This window comes from Neofelis nebulosa, chromosome 7 (genome assembly GCF_028018385.1).
Source record: "Neofelis nebulosa isolate mNeoNeb1 chromosome 7, mNeoNeb1.pri, whole genome shotgun sequence".
Classification (NCBI taxonomy): domain Eukaryota; kingdom Metazoa; phylum Chordata; class Mammalia; order Carnivora; family Felidae; genus Neofelis; species Neofelis nebulosa.
This window is the reverse complement of record NC_080788.1, coordinates 110859537-110884337: the sequence shown is the minus strand read 5'-3', so window position 1 is coordinate 110884337 and position 24801 is coordinate 110859537. Positions and strand designations below refer to the sequence as shown.

General features: G+C 40.6%; 1 protein-coding gene across 3 annotated transcripts in view; it reads left to right on the top strand.

Annotated features, from left to right (window-relative positions):
- The window catches only part of PPP2R5E (protein phosphatase 2 regulatory subunit B'epsilon), a 151129-nt gene that overhangs the window by 71082 nt on the left and 55246 nt on the right, over nucleotides 1–24801 (top strand). For all 3 annotated transcript variants that reach the window (XM_058739270.1, XM_058739269.1, XM_058739268.1), the window contains exon 3: nucleotides 11944–12140. In XM_058739270.1, coding sequence (XP_058595253.1) covers nucleotides 11944–12140 — 197 coding nt within the window. The remainder of the gene's footprint in view (nucleotides 1–11943; nucleotides 12141–24801) is intronic.

Here is a 24801-nt window from a genome sequence, read left to right as displayed (position 1 = left end):
GTTTCCCCCATAGTGTATACCATATAATGTATTCATTCGTTCATTCATTCATTTATCCGTTCATTTTTTTTAAGTTTCTTTATTTTGAGAGAGAGAGTACGAGCAGGGAAAGGGCAGAGAGAGAGAGAGAGAGAATCCGCAGCAGGCTCTGCACTGTTAGCACAGAGCCTGATGTGGGGCTCAAACTCATGAACCAGGAGGTCGTGACCTGAGCCGAAACCAAGAGTCAGACACTTAACAGACTGAGCCACCCAGGCACCCCGTATTTTTTTTTTTTACTTGCAATTATTTGTCTTCTTGTGCTAGAATGTAAAATTCTCTGAGGGAAGGAATTTTAGTGTCTTCGTTATGTTATCCCAGCAGTGCTTGGCCCTTCGTGGGATTTCATTGAATATTTGGTGAATGAATGAGTAAGTGAATGCAAAGCCTATGCCATTTGCACTAAATCTTCCAACTTTTCTTTTTTCTTTTTTTACTATTTATTTATTTTTGAGAGAGTGTGAATGAGGGAGGGTCAGAGAGAGACGGGGACAGAGGATCCGAAGCAGGCTCTGTGCAGAGAGCCTGATGCAGGGCTTGAACTCAAGAACCATGAGATCATAACCTGAGCCGAAGTCAGATGCTCAGCTGACTGAGCCACCCAGGCACCCCTAAACCTTCCTCCTTTTCATTTATTAATGGCACACTTGGCAAAATTATCAGGTTATTTTTGCTGTGGAGGGCATTCCAGATTATACTGTTTCATTAATGTTGTACATTCATCTTCATTTTGAGTCTTTTTCTCTCATCCTTGAATAAAAACTATTCTGTTTATTTTAGAAATCAGCTAAATTAAAAAAAAATTTTTAATGTTTATTTTAGAGAAAGAGACAGACACAGCGTGAGCAGGGGAGGGACACACACACACACACACACACACACACACACACACACACACACAGAATCTGGAGCAGGCTCCAGGCTCCAAGCTGGCAGCACAGAGCCCGATGTGGGGCTTGAATCCATAAATTGTGAGATCATGACCTGAGCCGAAATCGGATGCTTAACTGACTGAGCCACCCAGACGCCCCTCAACTAAATTTTTTTAAAAGAAATTTTGCTGACACTTTGCCTTTTTAAAAAAAAAAAAATATATATATATATATATATTTATTTATTTTGAGATAGAGAAAGCATGAGTCAGGGAGGGGCAGAAAGAGAGGGAAAGAGAAGGGGAGAGAGAGAATCCCAAGCAGGCTCTGCATTGTCAGCACAGAGCCTGACAAGGGGCTCAAAGCCATGAACTGTGAGATCATGACCTGAGTTGAAGTTGGGTGCTCAACTGACTGAGCATCCCAGGCGCCCCCCCAACTAGATTTTTTTAATGAAGTGTTAGAAAAGAAGGCATTATTTTATTAGATTGGTAGGGGGAGGTGATATTTTCAAGAAACTAAGGACCTGCCTTTTTTTAGTTAGGTTTTTGTCAAGTAACCTGGCCTATTATTTCCTTTTTATGCTCATAAATATTGTATCATTAAAAACCATCCTTGTCTGTCTGTCTTTTCTTCCTTCTCTCATTCCTTCCACCTTTTTGGAAACGTAACTGCCATGTAACATTGTATAAGGTGTGTAAGCATGTTGCTAACACTTCCATCTGGTCACATAATTACTATTTCTTTCTTGTGGTGAGAATGTTTAAGATCTCTCTAAGTAACTTTCAAGTATATGTTATTATATACATAGATCCTGAAACTTACTCATAATTGGAAGCTTGTTCCTCTTTGACTAACATCTCTCCATTTCCCTCACCCTCCAGGCCCTGGTAACCATCATTCTGGTCTCTGTTTCTAAGAGTTTGGCTTGTTTACATTTCACATATAAGTGAAATCATATAGTATCTGTCCTTCTCTGATTTACTTTGCTTAGTCCATCTTTCCTTAGGTTTTTTGTTTGTTTGTTTTATTTTGTTTTGTTTTGTTTTTTGAGAGAGTGCGAGGGCATGAGTAGGGGAGGAGCAGAGGAAGAGGGAGAGACGGTCCTAAGTGACAGGAGGCTCAGTCTCAATCTCAGGACCATGAGTTCGTGACCTGAGCCAAAATCAAGAGTTGGGCGCCTGACCTAGAGTGAGCCACCCAGGCACTGCCATTCTTACCCGGGTGCCCGCATTCTTATTTTTTAATTTTCATTTTATGACTTGGTATTAAAATATTGGAATAATTCATTTTATTTAATATTCATATTGAACCTTTCCCTCTATCCTGCAGTCTAATTTTATTTCTAGAGGAATAAAGTTCTAATTTACAATTGGAAACATGGAGAAAGAAGATTCAATATATAGAATTTATTTTTTACGTTTATTTATTTTTGAGACAGAGAGAGAGCATGAACGGGGGAGGGTCAGAGAGCGAAGGAGACACAGAATCTGAAACAGGCTCCAGGCTCTGAGCTGTCAGCACAGAGCCCGACGCGGGGCTCGAACTCACAGACTGTCAATATGTAGAATTTATTGATTAAACCTGTGTCTGTTGTGTACTTACCATATTCTAGAAACTCCTCCTTGGATCTGGGTATTTAAAGATAATCAAGACACGTGTTTGATTCACTGGTTTAAAAAAAAAAAAAAAGTACCAGTATAATGTGGCAAGTTCTCGACTGGAGGTGTGTATAAAATTTTGTGGAAATTTTTATCTTACGTAGTTTCTAAGGACTACATGGCTGCCGTAAAATGAAAAGCTCCTGGACTTTTGTGGGTATGTGTTATCTTCTCAGCTTTTCTGGTCATCTAAACACAGTTGAGGGGCGCCTGGGTGGCGCAGTCGGTTAAGCGTCCGACTTCAGCCAGGTCACGATCTCGCGGTCCGTGAGTTCGAAGCCCCGCGTCAGGCTCTGGGCCGATGGCTCGGAGCCTGGAGCCTGTTTCCCATTCTGTGTCTCCCTCTCTCTCTGCCCCTCCCCCGTTCATGCTCTGTCTCTCTCTGTCCCAAAAATAAATAAAAAATGTTGAAAAAAAAAATTAAAAAAATAAATAAATAAATAAACACAGTTGAAATTGGTATGTCAGTATGGCTACAACTCTGTTATCCCTGCTACAGACAGGTGTTGGAACAAAGTGGCGATACGGCCCAAAGGTCCCCAGATACAGGCTGTGGGAAAGTTGTTCCTGGTGCCCGGCAAAGTGAGCACTAAGTAGAGGGAAGGAAGGTCAAGGCAGAGAACACACGATAATCTGTGCATGGGCACGTGTCACCGTCCGTTTTGAGGAAGGATTGACTTTTATTCTGAGATTGCCCTTCTCTTCTTTTATTATTCAAAAGAGCTTTCTGTTTATGAAATTATAGTGAAAATATGGTGGCTACTTACTGTTTTCATGACTTTATCTGAAAAACAGTGTCAGCTTGGTCTTTTTTGTAATTTTATTGATATAGAAAATCCTCAAAAAAGGGAATCATGGACAAAGATATTTTTGAACGCTGTGTCCTGCAGCCCTTTTTTGGGGGTGGGGGGTAAAATAGCCCAGCATGCTACAGGAGTTTCTTGTGTTCAGAGGCCCTGGTTCCATCTCTGGAAATAAGCCCTTAGGTGATGAATTAATAATAGATTTATGGGGTGTCTGGGTGGCTCAGATGGTTAAGCATCCAACTCTTGATTTTGGCTCAGGTCATGATCTTGCTGTTCATGAGTTCGAGCCCAGCATCTGGCTCTGTGCTAACAGTGTGGAGTCTGCATCAGCCAGAGGCTTTGGTGGCTTCGGCCCTGTGGGTGATTTTGGTGGCAGGAAAGTAATCTACACCTATAATTAGGAAGGAATTGATCAATTTTTAAATGTTTTATTTCTTGTCCTGACAAGTTTCAGTGACTGCCTTGGCATTAGAAGGTAAAACATGAGGGATAGCTAATATGAAGGGTTGGAAACAGAAATATATATTTATTAGAAGTTGTGTGCAGGGGCGCCTGGGTGGCTCAGTTGGTTGAGTGTCTGACTTCAGCTCAGGTCATCATCTCACACTCCATGAGTTCGAGCCCCGTGTCGGGCTCTCTGCTGACAGCTCAGAGCCTGGAGCCTGCTTCAGATTCTGTGTCTCCCTCTCTCTCTGCCCCACCCCCCCCACTCATGCTCTGTCTCTCTCTGTCTCAAAAATAAATAAAAACATTAAAAAAAATTTAAAAAAAAGTTGTGTGCATATGCATGTTTTGTATGTGTGGACATGTGTGTGTGCATGTATGTTTTTCTCTCTTCTGATTGGAACATAGTGTCAAAATAATATGAGAGCCTTGAATCCTATAATTTTGCTGCTGCAGCCACTGGTTTGCATCAGTGGTGACCTTTGGGTTTTGCTTATAAGTGGAGAGCAGGTATTTGTCAGTTTTTGGGAAAGGAAAACTGGAGAGATCCACGGAAGAATAATAACAAATACATGTTGATTGTCCAAGCTGAGCAGAATAATTAATATATTGTCGTTTAGAACTTTAAGTTACCTATCTACCATTGATCACTAGTTCGGTTCTGATTTTATGCTGTTTACATTTTAAAATACCTAAATGCTTGTAGAAAAGTCCATCAGATTTTCCTTTGCTTTTTTTAGATTACAGCTTCTCTTAAACAAGTGTCTAACCGTGACAGCTTATCCGTAGAGCTCCAGTGGCGGCTCCAGTAGAGATCCAGTGGCGATCAATATAGCTGGTATTGATCACAGTCACCATCACCACCATCGTCGTCGTTACTGGTGTGGGCTCTGGGATAAGACGACCTGGATTCGCATCCCAGCTGCAGCCCTTAGTAGTGGGTAATGTTGTGCAAGTGATTTAGCTGTTCTGGTCCCCAGTCCTTTCTTCTGAAGAAGTGGGATATTAATAGTGGCCACTCATAAGGTGTTCTGAGGATTAAAGGGGGATGATTCCTGTAAGGAGCTTAGTATAGCACTTTGCACTAGTCTGTGTTCATTATCATTGTCATTCTTTTTACCTTGAAACATCAGTACTGGTCTTTTCTGCCTTTCAGTTTATTGCTTAAACTTGTTTAATACTCACACCCTGGTCTCATTTTTTGGATACTACTGTTTCATCTGTGTAGCCATTCTATGAGATGTACTTTTTACTTATTTTGTTTTTTAAAGTTTATTTATTGATTTATTTTTTTGAGAGAGAGTGTGTGGGAACGTGGGGGAGGGGCAGGCAGAGAGAAAAGGGAGCGAGAGAATCCTAAGCAGGCTCTGTGCTGTGGGGCTCCCTCTCACGTGAGATCATGAGACGTGTTTTGAACCTGTGGGAAAAGCACATGCTAGTAATCAGCCAAGTGTTTCCTATCTTATTAATAAATTGGAAGGAGTTCTAAAAGCAGACAACTGTACATTCACTTCTTTACGGCCCAGGAGAGGAAGGAATGCTTTCACTGTTGTAGATATTTCCAGGGACCTTCCTTTTCTTGGAAATGTCAAGTTTTCACAGTTAGTTTTTTTGTTTTTTAATTGCTGTTTTTATCTTTTTTTTTTTTTTTTTTTGGAGAGGGAGAGAGTGAGTGGGGGAGACGGAAGAGAATTTAAGCTGGCTCCACATTGAGCCCAACATGGGGCTTGATCCTATGACCCTGGGATCATGGCCTGAGCCAAAATCAAGAGTGAGATGGCTGAACCAACTGAGCCACCCAGGCGCCCCTCACGGTTAGTTTTCAGTGAACTAAAAAAAGAAAGAATTTCAAAGGTGAAGAAGATGAGAGAAGGATTTTGTAGTTATTACTTTAAAAATTGGCCTCACATTGAAATCACTTGGGATGCTTTTAAAAAATACAGATATATAGTAGTGGAAATACCACACCACCACCACGGTCATCAATAGCAGAACACACGTTTTAAAAAAAAAAAAAATTTTTTTTTTTTAACGTTTATTTATTTTTGAGACAGAGAGAGACAGAGCATGAACGGGGGAGGGGCAGAGAGAGAGGGAGACACAGAATCGGAAGCAGGCTCCAGGCTCTGAGCCATCGGCCCAGAGCCCGATGTGGGGCTCGAACTCACGGACCGCGAGATCGTGACCTGAGTTGAAGTCGGACGCTTAACCGACTGAGCCACCCAGGCACCCCAGAACACACGTTTTTGAACCCACTGCTTTGAATACAGTAATAAAGTAATTGGAATGGTGAAGTTTTCAATACTTATTTTAGCTACTGTGTTAGTTTTGAGTTAGTTTCTTTATGTTGAAGTAGCTTGTGCAATCAACATGTTACAGACTAGTTCATAGGACATGAAGCCTCATATTACTACTTGGTTCATTAGAAAGACTTAGAGTTTTTTCTCCCTGTTTTGATGAAATATAGCTGGTTATATCTGCAGTTTTGGGGGTGTCAAAAACTATTCCTAATTTAAGCATAGTTCACTAATAAAATAGAATTCCATTTAGTTTTACCAAAATATGTGCTACGAGAGGAGAATGCCTCTCGTATCTGTGTTTAGAAGTAAACTAGGTGGCAAGGGTTTGGACAAAGCACATGGACAGTCAGTCAGGCAGGCATTTTACTGCTGGTACTAACATGCCATGCTTCAGTTCATCAAGGACTAGTTTTCTGTAAATGCAGTTTCATATGCTTTATGCAAATGAAAGTCTCATTGACTTTATTGAAGTTTTAGAGGGTTGTATGTGATAGGGATGGAGACTTACACAATTTAGGGAAAGTTGTAAGGGTTGAGGTGGGAGCAGGGATCAAAGACCATGTTTATATCCTCTGTGTTGGTAACTTGATTTTTTTGTGAGAGTGGGAGAACTGGATGTAAAAGGGCTGAGGAATGGCTTAGGACATTTTCAGGTGAAAAGCATTCTTAATTCTTAGTAGGATTTTATTGCAGATCTTTTGAATGAACATAATAGGTTATAAATATTTTTCATCAGGAGCTCAAATAATGTTACTGCTGAAGCTTCCAATGCAAACATCATTTTAGAGAAATGTTTTTTCATTATATTTCCACATTCATTTTAATAGCCTATGTGTGAGTAAGTTACCAGCCCATGTCTTTTTTTAAAATGAATTTGCACTTTTTTCTGTGATGATATGACTAATAAATGTTATAATCATGTAAACCTTCTTTATTTATTTGATTGGCCTGTTTGCAAAGTGTGAATTTAGTGTTCTGATTTTCACCAGCTTCAGTTGAATGGAGCCTTAGAGCACTAAACCTAAAGGACACCTAGTTTATGTTTCATTTCTTGTACTTTTGCTTTTTTTTGGCTTTGCAAAGTCCTGAGTCAGGCCCTGCGGGAAGATGGGCCGATATTGGATCCATGATGCTGTGCCCCAAACATTAGTTGGGATGGAATAATGGAAGCTTGTTGACTAGGGAGGAATGAGTTTATTTTGCTAATTACAGACAAACACTAATAAACCGTCAGCTCTTGAAATCATAGTAAGGGTGAGGGGAGGTTCATGTGTGTGTATGTGTGCCCGAGCATGTGTGCAGGTAATGCGGCGGCGGGAGGTTGGGCTGTGTGGCTAAAGTGTATTTACACTCCTGTTAACTGTTCTTTGGACACAAGGAGAATCTTTGTCTCTTAATTTGAGCTTGCATCCTCCCTCTACTGTGGAATTCTATGTTCGTTTTCCCATTCCTTCTTGTTACTTGTAAATTTTAAAATTATTTGGGTATGAACACCTTGGAAGTGGGAGTAGTCCTTTTCCCTAGCTTATTGATGAAAATTGGTAGGAGGATGCTGGGAGATGCAATAGAAAAGGCATATGGGAGAAAATGACTAATGCCAAAAGAGAAAAAGAGGGACAGTACAGTGAGTAATGTAACTGCCAAGTTGATTGACCACTTAGCTGGTCACTAAATTATTTTCTTGGGTGAGAAACATATTCTGGAAATCAACTTAATTTTGAGAGTTGTTCCAGAGCAGTAGAATCTGATTTTATGAATCTTATCCAAAACTATGAGAATTGATTCGGTTATTTCCTTTTTAAACAGATACTAACATTGGATGGATGGGTTGTTGTGCTCATGACCTTCATGGTATTATATAACCACTTATTGATTCCTCATTATTTATGGTTATGATTCTGTGGAATTCTTCTCCTGGGGGCAGGGACAGCCTGTGTAGACCAGAGGTGTCCATTAGAAGAGAGACGACACAAGCATCCATCCACTGCCTGGTCTGCTTTGGGATTCTAAGATGACCTTTAATTTTTCTAATTTACATTTATTTCTAAATGTCTGTAATTTGTAATTTGTTTTCCTTCAATCTGAGTTATTTCAGAAGTGTTTAGATTTTCAGGTGGCTTGCATTTGGGAGGTGGGTGACTTTGAACTGTTAAAATCTAGTGTTATTACATTATGGTTAGAATGCATTGCCTATGTGATTTCTTCTTTTTGTCATTTATGATCTTCTTTTTCCGACCTAGTACCTGATACTTTTGATAAATGTTTCTTTAAAAGATACTTGTTACCTGCTTCTGGGACTGGTTCCATAAGACATTAAACTTATATCATTGAAACCTTCTGGGCTACTCAGAGTGTTTCTTCTCCGATACTGGCTTGTTCTACCTTTTCACATTACCCGTTTTCATAGCTCACTGGGATTAGGGAGATGAAGGCAAGGAGGTTGAGAGCAGCACAGCTATTTGAGGCAGTCAGAGGACCAGACAGTACAAGAGCCCTTTGCTCAGGCTGATTTGGGTCCTCCTTCAGTGAGAATGAAAAAAAATTTTTTTTTAAATTGTTGCTGTAATTGAATTGTCTCTTTCAGGAATACTCCTCCCTCTTTTTCTTTCAGTCAGTCTTGACTACTTCTGTTATTTAAGTTAAGGAGAAGAGATCATTTAGAAGAATTTAGCCTGTGATAAAGAATAGCTTATTGCTGTGTGTGTTAATCTCAGGAATGGGCTAGAGGGAGGATAGAGAAGGGGTTCAGCCTGATCCTTTATGAATGGGGCATGTTGGAGATTACTTGTTGATTTCTCTCTGTGTTCTTCCTTTTCTTATCTTTTTGCACACACCCCGTTTTATGAAGTCTGATATTCCTCTTGTCTTTTATTGAGTTTCATGGTTGCACAATGATGAACAGTCCTTGCTCTGGAGCCAGTGTGCCTGGGTTTGAATCCTGTCTTTCTGCTTGTTGGCTGTATGATTCTGGGCAAGTCACTGAATTTCCTTGTGTCTTGATTTTTTCATTTGTTAAATTGGAAATAGTACCTACTGCATAGAACTGTTGTGGTATTATGTGAGATATGATACTTGAAAATGCTTAGAATAGTACACAATAAATGTACCCAATAGTGCTTAGTAAATGAAAGCGATTATTATTCCATTAGGCAGATGGATAGCCTGCTTCACATTTGTCTATGACATTACGTCAATTTGGATTAAGAATAAATTTCAACTGCCTAACATAAAAAAAAAAAAAGACCAAATGTTAATTGCCTGAATTTTAAAAATAGCCAAATATATGAATCTCTTGAGGTTTTTTGCAGCGACCACAATGATTAATCACTGTTGTCACTACTTAAATGATGGTTTGCTTTTTGGAGGAAAGGCTGTCACTTATAGATGCTTTCATAATTCGTATGTGCTGAGTTATGCAGTTCTCCATGTAAGTGGTCTGGTTTTCAAGCCTTATTAAAGTTACTGTATCAAAAATAGGATTAATTAAAATCTCCTTTAAAGATTTTAACCTTAGTGTTACATTAATAAGATTGTTTTGTTCCCTGTGCAGCATCAAAACTTCCATTCAGCTTTGAGGTATGAGGTCTGACTTAGAACTTGCAGGACTTTAGTACTTAACCATCATGGTCCTATGCATGTAACTAGTCATTGGCTATGGATATATAGCCATTTTTATAAGCTGCTTAGTTTTGTTTACTTATTAATTAATTTTGAATGCTAAAAGCAGGTAGCAATTAAAGAGAAAGCTTGGTCTGATTAAACTCAGTTCTTATAGTCTTTAGACTAGTCTTAATGGTATTTATTTATTTATTTATTTATTTATTTATTTATTTATTTATGAAGGAGAGAGAGACAGAGTATGGGCGGGGGAGGAGCAGAGAGAGAGGGAGACATAGAATTTGAAGCAGGCTCCAGGCTCTAAGCTGTCAGCACAGAGCCCGATGCGGGGGCTCGAACTCACGAACTGTGAGATCATGACCTGAGCCGAAGTCGGACGCTCAACTGACTGAGCCACCCAGGCGTCCCAGTCTTTAGACTAGTTTTAGACTAGATTTAGACTAGACTAGTTTCAGCTAGATGTTTTTTTTTGAATGTGATTAAGTCTAGGGGCATAGAATAAGATATCTCACAGCTTAAATCCCAAAGTCTTTGTAATACATTAGGCTTTTAGGGACCCATGGGGGTGGTGGCAGGGGAGGAAACTTACAGGTTAAGAATAATTTCTAAATTTATAACTTGTTTTCACTAAGAATAGCAGTGATGCTCTACATACCTTCAAAAATACTGACTACTTCTTGTTCCTTTGTATCTGGTAGGAAAATCCTGTGTTTTCAGGTGTCCTGCCCACTCTCATCTAGGCTTACCTGAAAGTTGATGTCAGCAGGCAGTGTTTTGGGAGAATTATCTCTGAGGTCCCGGGTACTTGGACTAGCACTTGGGTTGTGGGGTGTGAGCAGGGGAAGAGGGTTGTGGAGAGGAGTCACGTGGACCCTTTAAATAGGAGCCTGCCCTCACTGCCTTCTGCTAGGGCCGCTGGTGTTGTAAGGTGAGTGCTGCTAACTGTCGCACTTACCTCCAGAGAATAGGTGGCCCGTGCTTTACGGCTGCTGGAAAGCATTTACTGGGAAGCTGGCAACTGAAGGTGCTTGAAAGTGAGTGGCCAAACATTGTTAAAGTCCTTCTTGAGTGGTACAGAGGGAGTGTGGAAATGTGGTTGGAGACCTGGGCGCTGGGCCCAGTTCCGTAACTTATTCATTGTGGGACGACCTCAGTGATAGTCTCTAATTTTCTTTTTGGGAAAATAATATCATGCCACCTGCTTACCTTTAAGAGTGTTTTGAGGATTAATGAGTTACGTACCTTGGATGAAGGCGGGAGCCTGGTCATAATTTCATTGCCTTTTTAGAGAAGATCCAGTTTGGGGAATAAAGTAGTGAAAATAAAGGAATGGAATGGGCTGTCTACAACTTGGTGTGTTTCACGTCCAGCTGTAAATCAGGTTTTCATTCTCACTGAGGAATTTTAACTTGAAATTTTTATATATTTTTTTAGAAATGACATCAAACCAAATGTCTGACCTGCTGTTTGTGGGAAAAGAACAGATGTTTATTCCGAGAACATACTAATGAAGATGTTAGTGGTTTTCTCGCACTGTTAAGGGAATAAGATGGGTCATAAGAGAGAGCATAGATTGAAGTATAGTTTGCTCTTATTGTCCCATCACTGGTGTGTTCTTTTTGAGAGAATTGATATTACTTCATTTTGTTGGTTTTCCAAGTTTCTTTGACAAAGAAACTTCATAGATGTCAAGCCAAAACAAAACAAAAAATATAAACACACATACAACAGTTGCTTTAAATACCAAGGATGTCAGCGTGAAATTAAAATGAATTTACTGACATTTCTGCTTTGAAATTTTTTTAGTAAAACTAATTTAAACCAAGTGAAAACTTGTGGCTTTACCTTATAATGGGAAGTTTGACCTTTTTCAGTGCTTTTGGCTCAGGGGTTTTGACATGGGATGTTCTTGGTTAAAATTTGCTTCAACTTTCTAATGGCTCTTGGGATTTTGGTCTATCTTTGGTTGGAATAGATATTTGGAATAGCAAATGCTGTCTATTGTGTTGGTACCACGTAGCTTTCAAAGACAAGGTCTCCTAAGTAGTGGCTATGGTATCCCCTCCCGCCCATGTGTAATTGTAACACTGTTGTCATGTGAATTCTTATTTTTTTGAGCTTGCCTTTGAAGTAACTTTCACAGAGAATTCCTGTTACCTAGAAATTGATGACAGACTTACACCATTTCCTTTTTTTTTCTTAGACGTTCCGTCCTCAGAGCAGCCTGAACTGTTCCTAAAGAAACTTCAGCAGTGCTGTGTCATTTTTGACTTCATGGACACGCTATCTGATCTTAAAATGAAAGAATACAAGCGCTCCACTCTTAATGAACTGGTGGACTACATTACAATAAGCAGAGGCTGTTTGACAGAGCAGACTTACCCTGAAGTAGTTAGAATGGTGAGTTTCTTTGTTTCGCCGCGGACACTTTTAAGCACCTTCCATAGCGACGTACAGGTGTAATTATTGCAGAGTCAGGTCACTGGAGGTCACCTCCACAAATGAGAACCAACCTTCTGAGAGCTAAGCTAAAGTAGTCGGAACAATACTAGAATTTGAAGAGTATGATTTCATGAGAATGAAATCCACAACTTTTCACCTACAACAGTACTGGAGGAACCAGCGACTTCAGAGTATGAAGCCAGGATTGCCAGGGTGTTCTTGGATTTCTGGCGTTGGGAAAAGAAAAGACACAGGAGAATCAACACAAGTTTTAGATCTGTGTTTGAAAAATATTCAAGCCTGTTGGATGTCTTGATTTTTTTTTTCTCCCCTCCCTGTTCACTGTGGTAATTTAGAAATGGCTTTAACCTCAATAAAATTGTGATTTGTAGAATCTAGTTAAAGCCTCTCCTGGCTTTATAAACTAATCATTCCCATTATAGTCTTGAAATCTGGGGTGATGTCTTTCATTATTTTTGAACAGTGTCTTGCACTTTGGTCATTAGGAGTTAAGAGAAGAAACATTATTAGCATAATAGAAGTAATTATGTTCTTTTTGGGTCAGTAATTATATTCGTTTTTTTTGTTTGTTTGTTTTTTAAAGCTGAGCCAAAATATGGTTTTCTGTTGGATTTCTATGGGAAGCTTGCCTTCCTTGGCATCCCAGAAGATGTTGGATCTAGAGAGTACGTGCTCTTTTGGGGAGGTGGGGCTCTTCCACTAATTGGTGAAATTATGCTGCAGAAATCCAGAAGGGTCAGCACAACCACTGGGAAGCCCCTTGGAGAATCTGGCCCATTCTCTCTCTACTGCTGAAAACTGTCTAGCTTTTCAGTTCAACTTTTATCATTTGTATTCAACAAATACAGAAAAGAGACCTCCATGATGAAGTAGATATAGTTAAAAATGAATGAATAGTTCAGATTTGGGAAGGGATGTGAATTATCATAACTTGAGAAACCATGACTGATGTATGAAGATCATTTCAAAACAATGTCCAGTGTATCCCTCAGATATGTGTTTGAGTTTATGTTGCATTTGTTGTTAATTTACGAGAATATACTAGTAGAATGTCTCGTAGGTTAACTATTAACATTGTAGCTCTTGAGCAGTGGTTCTCAACTAGGGGTGGTTTTGCTTCCCAGGGCACTTTGGCAATGTCTAGAGACGATTTGGCAGTCACACCCAGGGGTGGGGAGGGGCATGCTACCAGCATCTACTGGAGAGAGGTCGAATTGCAGCTAAACATCTCATGATGCACAGGACAGCCCCCTAACAAAGAATTATCTGGCCCTAAATGCCAACAGTACTGTTGTTGAGAAGTCCTGCTCTCGAGTTTGCATGCTATCTGAACCTCTTAACCTGACACCTAAGGTTTTCTCTAGGCCATCTGCTTTCTGCAGGTTTTGGTTTTAACCTACCCCTTGGTTTTAACCTACCCATCTCCTCAGCCAACAGAGGTATCCACCGTTTATAACTTCCTTCTATATCTCATTCCATGGATTGTCCATTAATATGTAAGCACATATAAGCATATAGATATAAATACACAAGTCGTGGCATACTGTACACACTTATCTGTGCCTTGCGTTTTTCACTTAGCAATATAGACTGTATATCAGTGCACATAAAGCTGTCTCATTCAGTCTTACAGGTGTGTAATACTTCATTGTGTGGGTGAACCATAATTCATTTAACCACTATCCTATGAATATCCTTATATACCCGTCAGTTTACCTTTGTGTGAGAACCTTTGTATGTTTACTGGTTTGTTTTTTTTAAATAGCCTTTCTTTCCCCCTGTTTCTGGACCTTCATGTGTTTCTTGGGCCCCATCTCTGAATCTCTCCTTCCTTTCAAGACTCGGCTTAAGGTGCTACTGCTGTTTCCTGGAAAGCTCAGAGTTGTCCCCTACCTTCATTTCCTTCATCTCTTGGCAATTCATCCTTTTGGAATTTGTTCACTTGCTGCCCTTTAATTTTTCACACCTTTATTTGATTTTTCTAATTAGACTATAAGCACTTCTAGGCAGGAACTATGTCCTGCACATCTCTGTGGCCTCCAGAATACCTCCTAGTGCAGGTCTATCAGGAGTTCGTTGAATGAGTGAATGAATTCCCTCTTAAATGCGAGTGTTTCAGGCTCTCAAATTATCTCAAATTAAGATATTGAATGTCATTGGGTTATATTTAGTTTTTAAACCCAGTATTTGGCATAATCAAAAAATTCTTTTATTCCTGTGAAACCAACTTGGTTCTAAATGAGCTTTGGTCTCTTAACGGAGACTATTTTCCCTTTTCCCCTGCCCTCCCCCAACCCCCTCCCAAAAATTGTTTTTAAAAGTCTCCCATCAGGTGAGTTGTGTATGAATGTGCATTTTAAAATATACTGGAGGCCTACCTTAGGAGATGTTAAATCTGCAGCACGCATACTGTTCTAGGGCATTAGAAAATCAACTTTCCAGATGGTGGTTTAGGGTTCTCAGGGGCGTAGTTTATTTTTCAGATCTCATGATTTGTGAAGTTGTAACCATTAATTTTACATGGTTCTTAGGCAGTCTGGGGCATTTACAGAGAAGGAGTTAGTGTGGGAGAGTCTGAAAGAGAAGAGACTTTGGAGCCACACAGACCTGGGCTCAAGTGCCAGCTCTGGCCGCACTTACTTGTTTCAGCACCTTGGATGGAGCCCTTCCTCTGGGGCCTCAGTTTTTGTGTGGTGCTAAGAGGCACATGGGATCAGGCGAAGGGTGACCATAGTCCTACCTCCGCTGCTCCATGAATACTCTGCCTAAGTAAAGTGCTCTGCACGTAAAGTCCTCACCTCCTCAGATACAGTCTTGCAATACAGTCTAGCAAGCTGGCCGCTTACCACTCCGTAAGAAGGGTTGGAACCCAGTCCCCACTTGTTGCCCTCTACTCCCTTCCATTTTGCCACCTCGGAGGCCCCTTCTATATAGAAATTCTGGTGCTGCCGCTGCCCACTTTCCTCATCTGTATCACACCTGCCTTTTTCTGGCCTTTTGTGAGGATTGGCAATATCTGTGTACAAAGCTCTTGGAATAGTCCCGAACATATGGCAAGCATTAGTTCAATAGTGCTATGTTTGGATGATTCTGTTATTATATACCTGATTTTACAATCATTGGTGGAACCCAGCATTCCTTTTGCGGACTTGAGGTGTTGTCAGCTGGATGTGTCGTATTCCATTGCCTCGATGGTTCTCAAATTCTGTAACTCCAAGATGATCCTGCCTGTTGAACAAACGTCACTGTCCCCACCTATTCTTTCTTGTTATTGTAAAATGCAACCACTTTCACTAGGATTAGTGAAGGAAATGGTGGTGCTTTTAGTGAAATATCAGTATGTGATAGCCAGGTTTTATAAACGAGGATGAGTAATGACTTACAGTGACAGGTTCTGGTGTTAGCACTATTACCAAAAGCCTTTGATCCAACCTGAAGGGATCTGTCCTTTGAGAGTTCTCAATCTGTTAGGGGAAGGAAAGAGTGACCGATAAAAGTAATCTGTGAGTTGTGGAAGCCATTTTTAGCATTTAAATGAAGTCTAGATACCACCTCCAGGCTGCTAGAATTAAGAAAGCAAAGCAGCTCTTGATGTGTAAACAGGATAAAACAATGTAGTGCGTACCTTCCCTGCGGGAGAGTTGTGTGGGCTGGTGGAGAGAGCCCGAGACCGAGAACGTGGAAGTCACCGTCCACTTGATTGATGGTGAGGTCTCGGGCAAATAATTAATTTCCTCGCAAGCCCTGGTTTCTCCTGTGTATAAATGGAGGGGGTCGGTAATGATTGCTCCCACCTTCCAGCTCCGAAAACCACTGGCTCTTTCAGTCAACACAGTCTAAGAAATTGAGAATGGATTCTGCTTCCAAAATAGTAGCTTAGGTAAGTGGTTTGTTTTCATGTATTTCACCTGAGGGCAAATCTGATGGAAAAAACGAGAATCAGGACTTGTAGTTCCTTGAGGCTTTGGCTCATTCTGCTTTGTATCATCTCGAGTGTCAGGCTTCTGTCCTTGAGTCAGTATTTTTACCACATTATGCTAATGTTTTCTCTTTGGTTCTGTTGCCATGCATCCATTTGAAAGACTTTTTAGAATTTCTGGCTCTCCCAGTAATCTTGTGCTATTTTTTTTTTTTTAACCCAAACTCGAGCTCTTTGTATTTTATGCTCTTTATATGTGCACACCTTCCTTTTCAAAAATGTCACTTTTGGGTATAGTTCGAATGTGAGATGGTATCTCATTGGTGAAGACGTTATTTTAGCTAACTCCAGCTAAAGTTTACTGAATGACTTAGAACCACACTTTTACATTTTGATAATAAAAAAAGGCTGGGTCCTGCTCTGTCAGCAAACTTAAAATCAGGTAGAAGGGATACTCATGAACAAATATAAGAAAATGTTATATGTGTATTAATAGAGGTGTATATACAAGGCAAGAAAGGAGTACAGAGGGTGAGTAGTCCGAGGTAAGTAGAGATGGTTAAGGAAGGCTTTTTACAAAGGAAGTCAAGCCTCAGTAGGTGTTCAAAGGTGAATGCGTGTTTCTAAGTGGCTGAACTAGTGTTGAAATGAAGAAGAGAATTACATGATGCAAAGGGATTTCCCAACCCCATGATAGATTCAGAGAAACACAAGTAGTGTTGTCACAGCATTTTGTGTGTGTGTGTGTGTGTGTGTGTGTGTGTGTACGCGTACGCGCGCGCGCGCGCACGTGTATTGGGGAGTTCGAGGAGGTGAATGGTGGCAGTTGAAGCTGCAGGTGTGGGCCCGTTCTTGAAAGAACCTCACAGACAGTGGATAAACATTGGAAAGTTTTAAGCAGTTGAGTGACATGGTCAGATTTGTATTGCACTGGCAGTGGGCCAGATAGATTGGAGGGCACCAAAATTGAAGGCGGAGAGGAATCAATTAGGGAAGGGGTGTTTTAGAGAAGCTGTGAAAGCCCTAAGGCAAACACAGGTATGAAAGTAGAGAAGGAGAAGAAAGGATGGCATTTGAGACTCACATAATATTGAAGCCACTTGGCATTTGTGTGGATGTTTGCAGTGTGAGAAAGAGGAAGGGGTGGTGAGGATAGCTTTGGGAATTAGGTGGTTTGTTATGCCACTATTTGAGAAAGGTATAGCTGGAGGGCGAGTGGGTTTTGCGTGGAAACCGAGCAGTGGACTTTTGGTGTGTTAACTTGGAGGTTATGGGAGACCTAGATGTGGAAAGGTGAAGACGGAGATTTGGAATTGTCGGTGTGGGAGGAGAACAGGAGAAAAAAAGAACGATGATGGAATTGCCGGTGGTACAGGGAACCACTGTGCTTTCGAGCCGTGGTGCAGGTGGGAGCTGGGGGGTTGAGGAGCGCTCAAAGTATAAGGAAGTTGAGATGATGCCTGTAGATGGTGATTGCACGTGCACTGATGGAATCTTGGGCATACTGCCTTCATTAGAATACAGTCTTAGGCCTTCTCTTGCAGACAGTATACCTTGTTGCTGTGGTTGTTTGCTGTTATTTATTTTCATATTTTGTCTTTATGTCTTTACTTTTATTGGTTTCAAAGTCTGCCCTACTCCTAATCTGTGGTTAAATTTCTATATACCTCACATTGTAGAATATGTGATTTTTCCAAAGGTGATATAGTTTTAAGATAAAATACTTAGAACATTTTTTTTTTTTCTTTTCTCTTGAAGTCTTTCCTTGAGTCCTAATTATTGTTTCTTGGCCACCATTAGCTTTGTTTTTCCTATTCTCAAATTATACCCTGTCATTTGGTTATCTGTGTGTTGTATCTTTTATATATCCTTTGATTTAACAGGAGATCACAGCTCTGGTTTGCCTCTTAATAGAAAAATATGGTTCTGTAGAAAATAATGAAGTTGCAATTAAAGGTCTCTGAGTCTGCCTACACAGACTTATAGGAGTGCTTTGTTAATTTCACTACATGCTTTATTGGCTGAAGGACAGACAGAGTTTCTTTTCATAAAATAACAACTATCTAAAAGTGCCTTGGGAATGATAAGTACTAGGGGGAAATGTGAAATTTCCATTTTTCATCTTCTGGCATCCGATAAGGAATGTAACCATACATCTTGGCCAGAATTTGCCTTGGAGGTGACTCTTCAGACTGGAAGGAGATAAGATCTGACCCATGTGGTGGTGCCTGGGTGGGGGTGATGGTGGTGGAGATGGGCTGCCTACGCTACTGAAAATATACATAATGGAAGAGAATTGAGTGATGTCTGGGAAGGGCATCTAGGAACTGAAATTATTGGCAAATTTTGAGAATAGGAACAGGACCTGAGAATTAAATTGGAAAGTGAAGGATTCCTTGTTACTTAGAAAAGAATTTAAGGTTACGATAATGAAGATTATCAACAGACATTTTTAGAATGAGATCCGGAAGAATTGGCCGCTCAAGGTTAGGAGCATATTGTTACCACTTGTAATTTATCAGAGGGTAGAGAGACTGGCAGGCACTTTGTCCTTTCTTTAATTACTGTAAATCTTAAACAACTGCACTGTGCTTCTTTAGTTAATGCCCACTTAATAATATTCATTTAGCATACTAGGGTGTCTGTAGATTGTTTTTATAGAGTCAGTGGACCTTCTGATGTTGACTGCAGAATTTTGGGTATTTTGTGTTTGTTTGTTTGCTTGCTTGTTCGTGCATTTGTTTATTTAATTTTGGAGCATGAGAGGGGGAGGGGGCAGAGAGAGAAAGAGAAAGGGAATCCCAAGCAGCCTCCATGTTCAGATGGCAGACTCTGACACAGGGCTCCATCCCACAGCCCCAGGATCATGGCCTGAGCTGAAATCAAGAGTTGGACGCTCGACTGACTGAGCCACCCAGGCACCCCTGTTTTGTGTATTTTCATGGTAGAGGATCCATAGCTTTTGACTGACTATTCAAAGACATACCTAACTCCACAGGGGTTTAAGCTTGATTTTACCACACGTGCAATGCTCTGTGGTAGATGCTGCTCTCTTGGAAAATACACGATTGGAAAGGAGCAGAGTCTTCCCATTCATGGCAGTAACTAAAGATGAAAAATGAAGTTGTTAGAATGATTTCACCAGTGAAACCATCTGGGCCCGTAGTTTTCTCTTTCAGCAGGTTTTTTCTGGTAGTGCATTCAGTTTCTTAAATACATGCCTGACTCTAGATTTTCCGTTTGATCTTGTGTCAGTTTTGGTAGGTTGTTCTGATGGTTGCACAATTTACAGTTGTAGTCGTATACTTAATCTTTACAGCATCTTCACAAAGGTGTGTACTCATAAAAGATCACCAGCACTTGTACAAATTCCATGGTTAGCAGCACAATTGTCTGCAGCACCTACAATATATGAGTTAATTTAGTCTTCACAACAACCCTGTGAGATCGATAGTAATATTATGTATATTATTTTATAGATGATGTGAAGGAAGTAGAGAGAGGCTGTGGAACTTTCCCAGAGCTACTCACCTGGGGAACAGGCAGGGCGGATTTGAATCCAGGCTGTTTGGCTCCAGAGACCATACTCTTAACTGCTGTGCCTAATGCTTTCCTGGAATCATCCTTTACTATAGGAATGAGGACTAAACGCCAAAGATTGGACTCCTGCCTCTGAACTGTGTCCTTTTCCTTGAGCTCTTCTAAATAAATAGGTAATAGGGTTTTGAATAGCCTTTCCCTGAATCTTGCTGCTCCTCACAAGGCCAAACCAAATAGCAGGCTTCAGGATTAAATGTTCATTGTCGCTTAAGAAACAGCTTCCCTCTCCCGCTCTCTCCCCTCACCACTTCACTACCCCGCCTTTGTGTTATTCTTGAATTAAGAGTGCTTCTCAACCTTGTTTTCTCTGCTCTCCCCCTCCCTTCCAGTATGGGAGAGTGAACGATGATTGGGAGGTGAAGAGGAGCTCAGGAGGAGGGCTGTGTAGTTCAGAACTCTCCTCTGTTCCACTCAAAGTACAGTTCTTGAGATGATCCTATCTCCCGAGTTCATGTGCTCCCCCCATATCTCTTTTGTCTGTCCCACCATTAGAAGCAGGCAAGCTCTACCAGCAGTCAAGGCATCCTTGCATTACTTGCTTAGCTTGAATTTGGAGCAAGGGAGTTAGATGATGGGAACATCCCTCCGTCTCCATGATGGTCCCCAATCAGCGCTTACATAGGTACAGTCTCCTTTTTGTTGCCCTTGCTAGGTGAGTCCTGCCACTTAGACGAGTCTTCAGCTTTTTAAGCGTGTGATGTTATAAGGTTGTTATGATGTCATTATCACTGTCATTAGTCGTGATACCACCTCTACCACCCCTGTTAGACTCCCCTTTTTCTTTAGATGGCTTAATCAGTTTTTCTAGCTAGCTACAGTGAATCTTGAGAGGCTGAAAGCTTTTTTTTTTTTTTATAAGTCTCTGTAAGGTAGCTTTCCATATCTTTTCTCTGTTGACTTAAAATTTTAATTTTTCATGGGAAGTTTCATCTCCAGGTCTTTTTTTTTTTTTTTTTTTTTTTGGAAGACCCTGTAAATCTGCATGTGCCTGTGTGGTTAGAATTATATATACATGCATATGTATACAGCCCTTAGTTTACCTGAATAAGATTTTTCCTGATACACTTGCATATTCGTGTCTATACTATATTAATAATTTACCATTTCTCTCCAGCAGACATTCTCTCTTAAGGAATCTGACAGGGATTTTAATGGGTTTAGTTTTAATTTAAATGTACAAAGGAGTGGGTTTTTACTCAGGAAACAACTGAGCTACTCATGATTGCTATTTGCTTCATTTACAAGCTGTATCCTTCTGGCTTGACTGCTTTACAGATTGTTCAGAGTTTTCAATATACTTAAAATTGTTTGACAGCTGTGACTTGTCTAGCGCTGATGTATCCAATACTATCCTTTCTCTGTAACGGGAAGGAGAACGCTCCCTCTCTTTCTTTCCCCCTCCCCTGAAACTGGCTGCAGAATTGTGCAGGATAAGTCACAGAAGTGCATTCAGGTTTTGGTTTCTCTTTTCTCCTACCTTTTAATTTAACCTTGAAAATGAAAATATGATTAGAGGTGTAAGGAATGCTTCTGGAAAAATCTACTGAGGAAAATATGTGATAAAAAGGTTGGGAAATTGTTGCCTGTGGTTTCTATGTAAGTAGGTCTTGGATAATTCTAGCACTTGCTGTTAGTTTATGTAGTTCAGCTGTCTCTCTACTGAGGCCAGAAGTGAGAGAGGAAGGGACTTATTCACTGATTCTCTAAAGAGAAAGCTGGTTATACCCCAGTGATGCATTATGAGCAGGAAAAAACAGAGAAAATGAGTGTCCTCAATGTGGAATTCTCTGAGACGGTAATGCCTGAGGCAAGAATTTGGCAAGAAAACAACAAGCAGGTCATTTCCAGGAGGTAGCTGGCTTCTGACCAATATTAAAAGCCAAACTTGATCTGTAGGTGAAAACAAGAAGAAATACGCTTTCCAGTGACTTCTGTGGAGGAAGTTGCCTCTGGAAAATGAGGATAAGATAAGGGACTTCTAGAGTTAAAATGCAGTTTCAGGAATGAATAGAGAGAGGTGGGGATTTGCTGAGCAGTGAAGGGAAAACTAGAAAGACCAGAGCCTCGGGCAGCAGCAGGTCCTGGGCAAGGAGCAGCATTGCCAGGAAGGCAGGGGTGACACGTGGAGGAGAGGATGTTTGGGATGTTTCAGGATAAAAATAGGACTGGTTGTAACAATTTGGTGAGTTGGAAAGCAAGTTTATCTTTTAATAAAATGGATAAGCAAGCCATGTTGGAGAATATAATGTCTCTTCACTCTTCAGAGATGTAGGTATCAGACAGGGAGTGGGGGCTGGGCAGATAGTGTTAGGTACTTGCTAAATGGGCTGCTTTGAAATACTGTGGAATTTCCTTTCCTGAAGAAGGTAAGGCCTTTATGAGAATAGGGTAGAACACTCTGGAGTAATGCAGCCCTCTTCCTTTTGTGGGGACTTTTGGCCTTTTCTCTAGAAGTATTTGTTGAGTTTAGACAATAGAGAAGGTGCTAGAAAATTGAGTGTGTGTTTGTGCTGTCCATCAGGTACAAACTGGGGAGCCTGTTGTGTGCCCTGTTCTGGAAAGTAGGAGGAGTAATTTGAGGGGTAAAATAATCAGAAGGCAATGATCTATAAATACACATTTAAAACGGAAGCTAACAGGGTTGGTGGGCAGTTCCTGTCCCGAGAGCCCTTTCTTGGTTTCTTTCTGAGGCACTTACACCCACACTCCAGCCTCCCCTCCAAGATGAGGCCAGCATGCCTCCGTGAGGCGGGTGAGGGATGGTTGTCTGCCTTGCCCTCCCTTGGTGGCTGATCTTACTCAATTCGTTATGAAGTGTGTGGGTAAAGAGTGATGTTAATCTGTGATCATGTGTTCAGGTGCGTTTTTGTTTTCATAACTCACCAGCTAGCTCAAGGTTTGTTTTACTAACGAAGGGTCACAGAGACCGAGAGACAAACCAGAGTAAGGGACAGTGATAGCGTGGGCAGCTTCCTGTTTATTTTTAGTGATTTCAAGTAAGAACACATACTCAATAGCCGGAAACATACCTCAGAAGCCTCAAGTGCTTTGTGTGTTTTTAAAATTCAGAGTTTAATTTTTCTTTTAGCATTAGCTGATTTTGAACCGAGTGTTCAAAGCAGATGTTAGAATATACGTGTCCTCAAAAAAGCCCCACGTTGTTACTGTTTTATTAACTTGTGCACTTTGGATTTTCCAGAAACCACTTAATTTAGCAGTTTTAGTACTTCTCTAGGATTGAGGACCCAAAGTCCATGCACAGGAACACGTGGTAGAACCCTGCTGTTGCATGGCTGGCCTCTGTGTGGGGCGTGCGCACTCGACTGCAAGCGCCCGCCAGTACGAGGGCCTGCTCTGTGCTAGGGCTGTTGCAGTGTTTACACCTCTATTTTTGGATTCTAAGATTTAATATCAACAGTCTTCACTTTTGGATCCACTGCTACATTTCCAGTTTTGGAGACAGTGTAATGTAGTTGTCTCTGTGTGTGAAATACCATTTCCCTGTGATGATTTTGTGTGGGGCTAACAGACTAGAGAGAATTAATTTAACATTACCGTCACCACTTCAGCAGGTAAAAAGCTGCCTCTTATTTTGAGCAGAGTTTAGTCTCGAAATAGAAGCCTGATGGGAGTGGAGGGTTTCATGGTTGGAATTTGTGAGCAATAGGGGGAGAGGCGGGGATGGGTCTAGATTACGGAGGTCTTGGCAAGCCAAGTAAAGGAGGTTAGACTTAATCTTAGACACTGCAAGCAGAGAGCTGCTAATAAGGTTTTTGAATGGGAGGTGAAATGTACATGATACTAGTTTCCTTTCTCCAGCCCCCACCTAGGAAGTCTGTACCCTTCTGCCAGCTCCTTTCAGGGGGTGTAAGGCTGGCAGATTTAACCCAGGATGGCTGATGGCAGAGGGCTGTTGTCCTACCGTAGTCAGATGGTGACAAAGAAAGAGGAAGTGGAGAGAATATATAAAGAACTCCCCATCCTCCTGTATTTTCTCCTGTGCTCATCAAAGAAAACTTGAAACCAAAGAAAAAAGATTATCTATAGTCTCATTATTTAAATGCAATCAGTGTTCACATTTTAGCCAGTTTCCTCCTAGCCTGGTTTTTAAATGAGGCTTTCCCTTAAATTAAAAAAAAAAAAATCCAGATATACTTAACATCAACACAGATTTTAAGAACAGATCTTAGGCAGTGAATCTTCAATGAATTTAATAATTCTCTGTACTCATACAGCCGTAACTCCAGATCTAGAACACGGCCATCACTCTGGAAAATCTCCTTGTGTTCCTTTCCTGTTTCTCTGTATTAAACATTTTTCCCCCTAAGGGAAAAAAAAATAAATTATTTCATCCTAATCTTATTATGTAATTTCTTATGTTACTATATGTATAATTTGAAGTAAATTTTTTTCTTCAGCATTGGGATATAAACATGCTTTCACGTAATTAACTAAATTTAAAAGCATCATTCTAATGGCTGCCATAATGTTCCATTATGGGGATATATGATTGTCTGCTTGACTATTTTGGGACATCAAAACTATTTCCAAATTTCCACTATTAAATATAATATCACCGTTAGCACCAAAGAGATATTGTGAAGGCATAAATCAAATGACCTGTTGATAAGCTGCTTTAGTAAAGCAGATAGATACAGGAGAGGAAGAGTTAAAGGAAGTTCTAAAGGCTTAGACCGAATGAGGAAGGTGAGAAGAGACTTCTCTTCTAGAGGGAAGTGGAGGTCAGTGAGGATGAGATTGGTTTTGACCAGATTGAATTTGAGATTGAGGGAGATGACAGAACTGCTCTGTATATAGCTGGAAAAAACAGAATTAAGGACATCCTAGTGCCTTGGAAACAGAAGTCATAGAAGAGGGGACAGAGGACTGAGTATTGAGAGAAGAGCATCATGCCATAAATTCAGCTTTGCTCTACCTTGAGTTCTAATGCTGACTTTTTTTTTTTTTTTTTGTAAGGATTTGTGTTGTTCATTGGGTGAAGTGATGACTTTGAGACATTCGTTTAACTTCTGTATTCACAGTCTCAAGATCCAGAATGTGCTTTACTTTCTATTTTGC